At 27.2% G+C, this 13052-nt stretch overlaps 1 protein-coding gene across 1 annotated transcript; it reads right to left on the reverse strand.

The window, feature by feature from the left end:
• Positions 1 to 3787: 3787 nt before the first annotated feature.
• On the reverse strand, positions 3788 to 4276 carry LOC113856275 (auxin-induced protein 6B-like). Its single transcript, XM_027488026.1, has one exon. The coding sequence runs from the start codon at positions 4189 to 4191 to the stop codon at positions 3865 to 3867; it is 327 nt and encodes a 108-aa protein (XP_027343827.1). The 5' UTR covers positions 4192 to 4276; the 3' UTR covers positions 3788 to 3864.
• Between the last annotated feature and the right edge of the window lie 8776 nt (positions 4277 to 13052).

Here is a 13052-nt window from a genome sequence, read left to right on the forward strand (position 1 = left end):
CTCTTTCATTTTATTCACCAATCAGATCTTTAAAATAATAGTCTTCCTGTCCCTTCTCGGCTTCTCCCAATAAGTACCCTATTCATTAACTTAAACATATATTTTAATTGCTTTTAATAATTTAAAATAAAAGCTATTAAAAAATATTTTTGTTTGATTTTAATTAAATAATCTTTTTAAAAAATTAGTTTAACACCAAACAGGGTTCGTAGTCAGAAGGTTTAGTTTGATTAAAGAAAATCGTGTTTGGTAATTTTTTTATGGTGAAAAATATTAATTTTACAGAAAAATAAATAAAGTTGAGGAGTACAATTTTTAATTTATTTATTGAATAAAATTGATTTTAGACACAAGAGTCATAAATTGAATTATATTAAAGATATTTTTAGTCCTTATATTTTATAAAATTTTGATTTTAGTATTTAAAAATATTATTGGCAATTTTTATACATTTTACATTTAAAAAATGATTTAAAATTATTTAAAATAATAAAAAGTTTGAATATTGAAAATAATTTTTTATTATGTTAAATTGCGCAAAGTACAGAGATTTTTAAGACTTTTAAAATGAATAAGTTATCAAATTTAAAACGCATCATCTTTGTTATGGCGTGCCTAATTTTAAATTTAAATTTAAATTAATTAACATTATTATAATTATAAAATTCAGCTTATAATTTTTTTAATTTGATATGATATATTAAGATTTAAAATTTATCTAAATTTAAATTAAAAAATATTTGAAAGAAATAAAATGCTAAATAAAAATATTTAATATAAGAGATGTCACATAATTTGATAAATAATTTTTTAAAAATATTCTTATTTAAGAATGATGATCAAAACTTATGCACTGTTTAGTTTTAAAAAAGAAGAAAAGAAAGAGAGAGATTTTAGTAAAAGACAGGGGGAATTTTAACCAAAAAAAAACTTTATTTAGTTTATAAAAAGAGAAAAAAAAACTTATGACTATATATTTAAATAATAAAATAAAAATATGAAATTAAAGATAATTCTATTTAATTGCACATGAGGGTGGTTGACATGGCCGAAAATAAACTGAGAGACACATGAGGCACCTCCTTAAGAATGTGACAATTAATGGAAATCTTAGTAACAAGGTTGGAACAACCTTGGGATATGGGACACTATCTTTTCCCCAAATGAATTACAACTTGTGCATCAAATTAATTTAGGCACCACCTTTGGAAGAGACATAGTAAGAGCCAGACATAGACCCAACACAAGGCCCCAAAGCTTTGCTTTAACAAAAGAGCATATCCCTAAGTTGCAGAATAATCCACCAAGAAAGAGACCCCTTGTCGTTGTGAATTAGACCACCACTAGCTCCTCCACCTGTCAAGCTTTTCAATGCTCCATTAACATTAAGCTTTATATCATCACCAGCAGGAAATGTCCACCAGTGTTAATGTTCCTCATCCAGGACCAAGATCATCAAACATCTACTTCATCAATATCTTTTGAATGTGTATCCACTAAACTACATAACATCATAATTTTCAGTAAAAGTAGTCAAAATAATGTCATGATAGAAATCCGTTTAACTCAAGTTAATATATTTATTTAAATAGTCGCTATACACTCTCAAAATACTGCACCCACTCCACTAAAAATATAATATAATATACGTGTAAAGCATATATAAATCATGCGTGTTGTTTTATTAAATTTAATAAATTATATATTTATATGATCTAAAATTTTATTATGTGTTCTCAAATATATATAAAATCTTTTTGTTTGAGAGTGTTAACTACTTCATTCACATCTATCCTCTGAACATAAAATTTTATCTGTGTGTTTAATTATAATTTGTACTACTCACTTTCTAAGTCTAGACGTGTTAAGTATAAATTGAGATTCATATACAGATAATATAATTGAAAAAATATAATTAAACTATGTTTGAAATTTTTTATCTTATTTATTTTATTTTAATTTTTAACTTCTAAATGCATTGTATACAAAATCTTTTTTATAAAAAAGATTAAACTTCATTATTATTATTTTTATATCCTTATGCTAATCACTCTTAATTCATCATTGTTGATCGTTTTCTTCTTCTATTGTTATCTCCTCCTCTTTCTGTTCTTTTCTTGTGTCATGCACGCTCATGGGGATGGAGTGTGAGGAACTCAACTCATTGCCATAGAGAAAGCAATTCAAGTTTGTAGACATTGGAAGAGGCATCAAGAGGTGCAATTGGTGAAGGATATGTGTTGGACAGAGCTATAATTGATGGTGCAATGGGTGGTTATGACCTTCAGAGCATGACTTCTTTGGTGGCTTAATGATGGAACTATAACAATGGTGTGGTGGAGACAATTTTAATTTCAAAGTCATGTGTTCAGTGACTCATGGTTTGGGTGTTGTTATGTTTGACGTTGGCAATTTCTCTCGGTTGGAATGATATAGAATAAGGAAAAAGAAAAATAAAGTAATAAAATGAAATGACAATGAATAATGGTTAGTAAAAGCAAAATAAAAAAGTTTATAAAGTTTAATGTCTTTAAAGAGAACCTATTTAAATTCTTTAAAGCACATCTAAAGTTAATAAAAAAGACCAAACCATAAAAAAATAGAGATTAAGGGTTTGTTTAATTTAGTTTTGATTTTTAATTTTTAAAATTATATCTTAAAACTATTTTATAAAACTATTTTTTAGAAAAAATAAAATAAAATTTGTTTGATAATTTAGTTTTTAAAACTATTTTAAATCAAACTTATATTAGTTTTAGAAAGAGAAACAAAAAAGTAAGAGAAAAACCTAAATAGTAATTCTATTTTTCAGTTTTAAAAACTGAAAATAAAAAATTATTTTTAAAATTTATATTAACAAATAAATTTTTCTATTTTTTTACAACAAAAAACTGTATTTAAAAAAAACAAACAAGCCCTAATATACTAATTTTATCATTTTTTATTAAATACTTCTATTTTAGTCAAATTAACAAACTTATAAACGATCGAATGAAGTATAAGCTAGTTAAAATGATTAGTCAAGCACACTCATAATCTTACTAATAAGTATTTCAAGGAATTGATTAAAACAACTATAACAATCTTATTAAATCTTTCTTGTTACTCAAAAGTAAATATTAAATGATTTGTGTTTAATAAAATAAATAATTTCGTACATGTTTTTTATGTATTTCTATTAACTTATATTAAAACAAAATCCAAAATCTAACTCGGACAAATTCAATTAAAATTAATCTCATATTTATGTACCAAAAAAAAAAAATCCAAGCTCAAATTTTTTAATAAGTTAAATACTAAAGAACCATAAAATTTGTATTTCAGAGAATGGATCATCCACCAATATTTGCTACTAAAAAATTACCCATAAAAATAAATTTTGGTGTACCATCGGTTAATGCTATGGAAAACACCTCCACCATGTCTTATTCTTGGATCGTCAACGCTTGTGGCTGCTAAACACGTAATTTAGCTATTTGAATTTTAGCCCGATTCGTGCACGTATCACTCAGCCAGAACTTTTTTTTAATTCTTTTAACAAGTTTCAATTTGCTGTACATTAAATGCACATGAACTGCGTTAATTCTGGGCTTTCCAAATTCAAGAGGGATGGATACATAGCGATTACCCAACAAGAAATTTAGAAAAGCATGAGAAAATAAAATTAAAAAAAATGCTCAAAGATTTTGTTTCTAAGCAGAGTAATATATTTCTCTTCTTCAAGTGTATGTTAAAATACAGAGCGGTGTCAATCTTCTGTTTTTACTTTTTCTTTTCTCTCTATTTCTTGAAAAGAAAAAAAAAAGGCAAAGGCAGAGAGAAACACTAAAAGGACCAAGAAAAAAGGAGTTATACAAGTGGGAATTAACAAGAGTGGAAATACAAGGCGTGAGGAAGTTGGCGATGATGATGATCATGGTGATGATGGTGATGGTGATGATGATTATGATGATGGGGTATGGATTCTTTCTCGATTCTCCAACGAAGATGAAGAAAGTCATCAACTGAACATGGCAATTTAAGGGGACCCTCTGGGTGATAGCCATAAACCTCATAAGCTTTGTCAAGAAGACCCTTGAAAAGAGGATGATAAAGATAAGAAATTGGGATCTCAAATCTTTGAGAGTTACTTCCACCCTCTTCTGATTCCTCTTCCACTTGAACTGCGAGCCACCCCTTCTTCACCTTCATCTTCTTCCTCAAGAGACACTGAAGCAGAGGAAAGCAAAAGAACCGTAATATAGGTGTTTGGTACTTTGGTTTCAATGGTAGAGTCTGGTAAAGCGTTTTTATTTTCTTTTTATAGGAAAAAATTAATATTAGTTTGGTTAAAATAATAAAAAAAACAACTTTTTGTTGTATGCCTGTGTATTATGTTCGTACTTGATACGGAATCAAAATAGAAATGGAGGGTGGTGGGTTAGTGGAGAAGTGACGCTTTAAAATGGGTCCCACGTGCCGTCCCATTCCGGAGTTGGAGGGTTTATGAGTATGAGACTACGAGTCAGATGGGGACATGAAATGGAAACTGAAAGCCCCATTCCAGTTACTATTGCGTTTGCCTGATCCTTCACCTCCAGACACGTGTTAGCATTTATGGATATTGGATAAAGAGACACAAAAGACACATCTTCCTCGTTAATCGTGTTTAACGTTGTAACATGGAATCATGAATGAGAGTGCTTAGTTGTGGCTAACTAATGGTTCTACATGCTTCCATAGAAAATAAATAAAGTTACTATGGGAGTGCACTTTATCGTCAACTTAATTTCATATTTTACTTTTCAACTTTTTAAAAAAAATGTATGCACATCAACATTATCGTTTCTTTTGGAGTTATCTTTTCAATTCTTCTTGTTGTAATGGGAAATAAACAAATCTCAATCATAATTAGAAGAGGACAATATGATTACCGATAACGGAGCACATAAACATAATTAATAGTGTCGTAGTCAGATTAGTGTCACGCTATCACTCAGTATCCTAGGGATATGCTTTAAAATTTCTTTCTTTATCCAAATCCTATTGTCCTAACCGTAGGATCTAGCAGATCATGACATAACAAAAGTTGCACTGCAACACGGCACTATAACAAAAACTAAAAAATATTTAGTTAAAGTTTGTCTTCTTAGTTGAAAGCCTTCATGTACGGATGTCCGGCTATTTCTCTGTCTCTGTCTTAATTTCAGTTCAGTATTTTAATCCTTATTTTGAATGGTAAAAGTTATTAAATATTTTTTTAAGAGTTTAATTTGTCAGTCATATTAGTTTTTTACGTTAATAAGGGTAATTGAATGTTAATAAATATGCTCATATGATAGTTCAAGCGTCAGATACAGATGATGGGACTGGCTAGGAAGGTAAGAAGTGTAGAAGAACTCAGCAATTGAGAATGAATATGGCAAACTAAAGCTTGATCCTGGTAAAGAAGAGAGATGAGATTGTTGGCGGGTTGTGAAGTAGGTAAAGATTTAGGGAGAAAGTTATGGAACAGATTTAGTTATTTCAAAGTTTATCTTTTTCTCTTATTTATTCATAAACTAATTAGATATTTGTATTTTTTTTCTGGACCCCCCCCTCCCTTTTTTTATGAAAATGTTAGTGTGTATTTGGGGTACACGTAAGAGCATCTTTCATTTTATTTAAAAATAAATAGTTGTGTGTATTAACTATGTCCACCTACTTGAAGCTCAAAAGAATGAATCAAATTAATATCGCTCCTACATGGATCAAAGAGTGAATTGGAGTCTGAAAATCTCTTGAATGTGAATTGTGTGTACAAAAGTTTTTGTCATGAATCTACATGTGCAAGGAGTGGTGCTTTTATAACATTTTGGTCGGTTGAGCTCTTGCTATCATTTTGTCTGTAAGCTGGGCTTTTTTTGTTTCGATAGAGCGAGAAGTGTTTGAAATTCAATGTTCACGAGCGCTGTGTACATTTTGAGGTGTTGCTTGTGTCAGAACAATTCATATATGTGTACATTTTCGGTGTTCATATATTTAACCATAAACGATAGGGCTCATCATGTTTGTTATTGTTGTCGTCTTTTTCTACGTTAGTGTTGTCTTATTTTTTTTCTATAACAGTAAATTTCAAGGCTTTGACAACGGTGACTTTGACACCAATGCATACGATGAATATGTGGCATTATTTACATGCATAATTGTACAATAGTACCTTTGCAGAATAACCAATATTCTTATTATTTCAGGCATGCATAGTGATATATAAGACCTACTAGATCTGGCTTTAAACCAAAACCATTTGTAACTAAACACAAATATGCATAGCAGGATGTAAATCACTATGAACAGTGAGTATTTGGTACAACATTGCAATACCAAATAGCTGTTGGCCTTCCTTTAACTACTTGTCTTCCACAAGTGTGGAGTCGTCATTGGTAACATGATCATATAATAATATTTATCTCTAGATATTCTTTATTTGAACCAGTGCTAACAAGATAGTAAAAAATAAGGCAATTGACTGAAAAAGAACATAGAAGAAAGAAAAAGGAAAAAGACATATTAATTTCAAGGTTTAAAATAAAATTATTTTATTAAATAGTTCTATTAATATTGTTGTATAAATAAAATAATTTCAAATAAGAATGAAAATAATTTAAGATACAGAGTTTTAAAATGGTTATCTATCTATCTATATTCACCAACCTTTTAAAAAATTATTCGTATATGCTTTATATATCTTACCAACATATAACAATAAAATGAATAACAAAATGATTATATATTTAAAAATTAATTATTATTAAAAAATGTGTTTAGCTCATTTATCTCCCACTCAAAACATGTAGAAAATAGAAAAATACTTATTATGACGTGATTCTTATCGTAATGAAGCACTAGTGGGCACATCTCTATCAACCAATTAAACCTCTTTTTTTAAAAATAATTTTGGAAAGAGATGAATTAAAAAGCATATATAGATGAAGACGAAAGAGGAGTAAGGGAGAAGATATATATATGTGGACCATTGTGATGGTGTCCTTGCATTTTGTTTGTGGTAACGCCCTGAATCAAGAGAACGAGTGATCGTCTCTCTTTGGCCGGTGAGAGTTGGTGGTGCCAAGCTTCTCCTTATTATCAACTTTAATGGTATCTCCTTACACTCTTATCTCTTGTCCATGTGTGAAAAAGTGCCCCCATGTACTTTTAGTGAATCAAATTTAGCTATAATTATGGATTAAAATAGTAATTTTTTAGTTTTTTTATACTAGTTTTTAAAGAAAAAATTATATTTAATCTTTTTAAAACAACTTTCTTCAACTTAAAGAAGTTCAATGTACCGATTTTCAAATGTTGATACGAGAAAAAAAAAAACGTTATGAAAAATTAGTTTTGAAGTAAGTTCTTTAATTTGTAAAGGACATTTTTTTAGTCTAGATCATCATCAATAAAAGACAATTCTATTTAAATCAAATAGAGTCATTATGTAATATATTAAAAAATCTGATTATTTAATAAATAATGTATAAGTATGGCTATATATATATTTTAAAAAAAATTAATAGATTTTAAATAAAATATATCTTAATTAAACTAAATTGAAGTGCATAATTCACACATACACAACTGCATATAAATTAAGTTACTCAGATTTTGACATAGATTTCACACTTCTTCAAATTTTTTGAAGTTAATTAAGTCCTCCAACTTTAAAATTTTCAGTCTCATCAATTTTCTTTCACATAATGTTCTTCAAAATCTAATTTTACACTGTAAATATTTATAAAATTGAATCAATTGAGTTATCGAAATAAAATATCAAATTCTACGGAAAAAATATAAACTTTATCTCTTTAAACCATAATTTTACACTTCATAATTTTTTAAAAATTTTACTAAATTTCTTACTTTTAAAATTACTTGATGTTTCAATTCTATTATAAATCCTCCAAAAAATGATAAAAAAAATATCCTGAGAGTCTTAAGTTTTAAAAAATCAATAAAAAGAACAAGTTTGTATAATTTTAATGATAAAAAAGCTTAACTAATTTTTTAAAATACCACATAATCAAAATCACACGTATTTCAAGGTAGAAAAATAAAAAATGCAGTTATACCTTTTAAAAAAAAATTCAACGGAGCCATTCTTTGAACAATTGTTTTTTTCTTAATTATTTGATGATCTTTGAAAATTTATGTTGATAGTTAATAAAAGAAACAATGAAAACAAATTCACACAAATAAAATGGATATCTTGTTTGCCTATATATACCAGATTGAAAGCTGCTTATGTCTTTTCTGAATATAAAGAGAATATGTGATAGATTGGTGTCATGGAAACATATGTATTTATCGATTGGAGACATGGTAACTTTGATTAATACCGTTCTTAATTTTATATTATTGCATTTGTTATCCTTTTTTAAGGCGCTGAAGTTAGTAATAAATGAGATTGTCACTATCCAACGAAATTTTTTTATAAAATAGTGTTAAGGATGGATCTAAATCTCTTGGATGAAATAGAAATCGGTTTGTAGACTGTGGAAGAATGGTGACTTGGGCATTATGAATGTGCAATGGTTTAACTGGGTGCTTCTTGATAAATGATTGTGACGAGGTGTTAATTGTTCAAGTTCATTGTGGGTGCGAGTGTTAGAAGTTAGGTATGATAGGAGTGTGGGTGCAGATTTGCTAGAGGTTATTCATCCAGAAAATTCATGGTTGGATGAGAAGTTGGATACGAGTGTGGGTGCAGATTTGCACACTCTTTTTTGGAGAGATAAGTGGGTAGGCGGAGTGCGATTGTATGAGGCATTTTCGCGATTATTTGCGATGGCGAGAAATGTTGAATCTTGTGTATTGGAGAATGATTTTCATGATGACACTAGGTGAGTTTGAGATATTAGTTGGCAAAGAGGACTATTTCAATATGAGATCTCAAGCTTTAATATTTTGTTAGAGCTTGTAAATGAAGTTTCTATTAAGGTACTACAAAAAGATAAATGGGCCGGTATGGAAGGCAGATTCTTCAGGTTGTTATTCAGTGCAATTTGCGTATTCATGGCTATTTGAACTTTTTGGTGATCATAATAGTGTAGATCAGTATACGGCAGACATCTTACAAAGACTATGAAGAGGAAATGTCTATCTTAAGTGTCTGGTATTTTCTTGGCAATTGTTGTTGAATGCACTTCCTTGTAAAGGTTTGCTGATTGATCGTAGTGTTCAAATTGATGATATAACTTGTTACTTCTGTCATGATTTAGAGGAACTTCCAACTCATTTGTTTTTAACATGTTCAGTTTCATCTCAAATTCGGTACTTTACTACATATTGGCTTGAATTCTCACTAGTTTTGCCTCCAGGTTTATCGACTCATATACTTTATTGGGTTGATGTTGGTTGTAGTAAAAGACAAGAGATATGTTTATTAATTGTTTAGATAAGTATACTGTAGTCTTTGTGGTTACATATAAATAGAATTGTGTTTTTCAATGGTATTTTGGATGTGAGAGAAGTCCTAAATTTTATTATTCTGAAGTCCTGGTAATGACTATCACTTATTAATAAGAGAGAAGCTATTTTGTTTGCTGATTGGTATTTGAACCCACAAAATTACATTCGTCTTAGCTAAGTATAAATATGTTTTTATTTTTTATTTTTCTGAGTAAGTATTAGTTTTTTCTGTGTATATGGATTTTGAATTCTCCTTGAACTTTCTCTAATAATATATGTTTTGCTTATAAAAAAAATACGTGATAGAGAAAAAAAATTGAAGCAAAAGAAAGAAAAAATAAATTTATTTATTTTTTCTTATTTAACTAAAAAATAGTATTAAAAAATATTTTTGAATAAACAGTGAAAATGTTACCAAACGAGTGAGTTTATCATTCTATATTTAAAAAAATCCATCTTATTTTTACTCCATTCTATTTTTCAAGATTTACCTAATTCTTTTGTATTTTTTCTTTTTAAATAAATAATAAAAAAATTTAAATATGTTTTAATTATCTTTAAATTAAACTTATTTCAAATTATTATTTATTAATTTTTTATTTTAATACTTAATTAATTTTTTTAATTTTGTACCTGACGTTAAATTCCGTTAATTAAATGATGACGTGACTTACAGTTTGTCACGTCATTCCAATTTCTCTCCTCTACTTCACTCTTAAATTTTCACGTCACGAGTTCATATTAATATTTTATTTTTAAAAAATAAGAAAATAAAAAAAAAGATTCAGCTATAAGGAATTCTAATTTTAAAATAATGGGCGCTTGAATTTTAATTTTTTTACCTTTATAATTTTTTAAAAAAATAAAATGCTAATATGAATAAGTGATGTGAAAATTTAAGAGTGAAGTGTAGGAAAGAGACTGGGGTGACGTAGTAAACGGTAAGCCACATCACCATTTAATTAACAAAGATTAACATTAAGTACAAAATTAAAAAAAAAAAATTAAGCATTAAAATGAAAAAAAAATTAATAGATAATAGTTTAAAATAAGTCCTATTTAGAGGTAGTTAAAATATATTTAAATAAGAAAAAAGAGGTTAATGTAGTTTGAATAGCTATTTTTTTTATTTTATAAATGATTATAAAAATATCATCTTATTTTTTATTTTAAAAATTTATTCAATAAATGATGAAAATAATTTTTTATTAATTTATATTAAAAAATTAAAAAGATGATCATTTAGGAGAAAGTTTTAAAAGGGAGAAAATTTATAGAATTATATATTATCTATAATAAAACAATTCATACATTAAGTTTATACTAATCTATTATTTTATTTTAAAAATGATCAAAATAGTATATATTTATTTAAAATAAAAATGTTGTGCTCTCTTCTTTTTTTCTTCAGAATTTTATTTCTCAAAGAGCTCCTTAAATAAATGACGATTTTATGATTTAATTTCATTGTTTTAAAATGTAATAATCAAGTATTGGTGTTAATAAAACTAAAAATAAAAGTTGATAAAGGAGATTATGTTCTGGCTTATGTTTTGGATCCTAATAAACAGAGGAGCAAAGCATGTAATATAACGATGAGGGTGGTGTGAAGGGTTTCAGTTTTCCTTCACTCTTGGTCGAGAAATCACATTATAGCAGTCTGAATGAAAAGGATAAATGGTAGCAAAAAATAAGGACAAAAAAAAAACATAAAAAATTAAAATAAAAGGTATGATACCGTAGAAAGATATAAATATAACTGCTGGAATGAAAAACCCAACATGATTTCTTCCTCTGACTCTTTACTTACGCGTAGACTATAATGTTCCGTTCTACACTTTGACACGTTGCTGGGAATGGGGCCACAATCGCTTGAGTTTGAATTTTTTATGTCCGTCCTGTCTATGTTCTCATGTTAAATGCATCTCGTGATTTTGGCTTTTTTATTTAAATATTATAAATTAAAAAACTATTTTTTAAATTATCATTTTTTCAAACTAATTTTCTGGGTGAATTTGTCATGTCAAGTAATAATTTTCTCACACCAAATGGCAAAAATATAATTTTTGAATTTTTTTAATAATAATTTTCGTCACTGATAATGCAAAATACATTAAATTGAAGGACGTGTCAGGAAATCAACAATTTTGCTATTTAATTGGCGAAATTAATGAAGAGTTTTGCTACCATCGCCACGCAACTAATGGAAAAATGACACGTGGATATGATCGACTTGTTTCACCACCAAAAATACGAAAGCAATAAAATTAAATAAAATAAAAATTTTAAAAATTTAAAATGATCGGCTGTAGAGTGGCGAAGACAAGTGACAACATCGTACTTGTTGCGAGTTGTCAATGGCGAAAGAGTGTTTTGCCAGTTTTGTTAGCAAAACTAATGGAGGCTGACATGCGGCAGGCGGCACAGTAATCGTTCCTGCCCCTTCTTCCCCTTCCTCTTCCTTTCGATCTTCCATTTTTGCTTCTTCCATTCCTTCATCTTGTGTCCGATGCCTCCTCTCCTCCATTTCTTAAAGATTGTAAGATTTTACAGTTTTTAAATTTTTATTTAAGATAATGATATTATTTATATTTATATATAAAATTATATTCTATTTACTATTTTAAAATGCTGAAAAAAATATGTTTTGTTTTGCAGGTAAATAGAGTTTAGAGAGAATTAGAAGAATTAGAGGTTAGTAAAATTGATTTAGTTAATTTTAAATTTGATTTCATTAATTTATGTTTAGATTAATAGATTAAAAAATAAAATTTGACTGATTATGTTAAATTATTAAAAAAATTTGTAGACAAAGAATAATATAATGATATTTGTTAATTATATGTTTGTAAAATATTAATAATATGATGTTGTATAATATATTTGTTATATATTTATTTAAAGAATAATACAAAATTAGTTAAATAAAATAATTTAATATAATAATAAGAAATATTTGGTTTAATTGTATAAAATATTTTGTATACGTAAATAAATTTCAATTATGATAGGAAGATTATAAATTTTGTATATTTATGTATTGTAAATATGTAAGTAGTTTGTATTTTATTAAAATGGATTAAAAATTTGTATGTAAAAATTAAGTAGATATTATTTTATTATGTTATTAAAATTAATAAAGATAAATTTATTATTATAAATATGTTAGTAATTTGTATGTAAAATACTAAGATTAATTAAATATTTGTATGTATTAGTAATTTGTATGTGAATATATTGTATTATGTATGTGAATGTGATTTGTAGGTAAAATACTATTAAATTTAATTATTATTATTATGTACTATTATTAGTAATTAGTAAATTGTAATACTATTATAAGGGATCTCCTTCAACCCATGAATTTACATCTTGACAATTTTCTTCAATCATCTCTTCATCAGGATGTTCCCAATTAATATACTTATATTGTGGAGTACTATTCCAAAAAAGAATTATAGTATCTCCTGCATCATAATTTACAAAAATTTGTAAGATTATTATCAACATATTTAATGAAAAATAAAAAAAATTAAACAATAGTCCATATTACCTCCACCTAATCTGTTTTCTTGTATATTTAAGTTGGAATCAAACTCTCCATCAACATCAGTAGAAGAAGAACTGTC

The sequence above is a fragment of the Abrus precatorius genome, unplaced genomic scaffold, assembly GCF_003935025.1.
Source record: "Abrus precatorius isolate BTA unplaced genomic scaffold, Abrus_2018 Scaffold11, whole genome shotgun sequence".
NCBI lineage: Eukaryota > Viridiplantae > Streptophyta > Magnoliopsida > Fabales > Fabaceae > Abrus > Abrus precatorius.

Coding starts and splice junctions, on each gene's coding strand:
- LOC113856275 (XM_027488026.1), bottom strand. CDS start 4,191: ATGAAGGTGAAGAAGGGGTGGCTCGCAGTTCAAGTGGAAGAGGAATCA.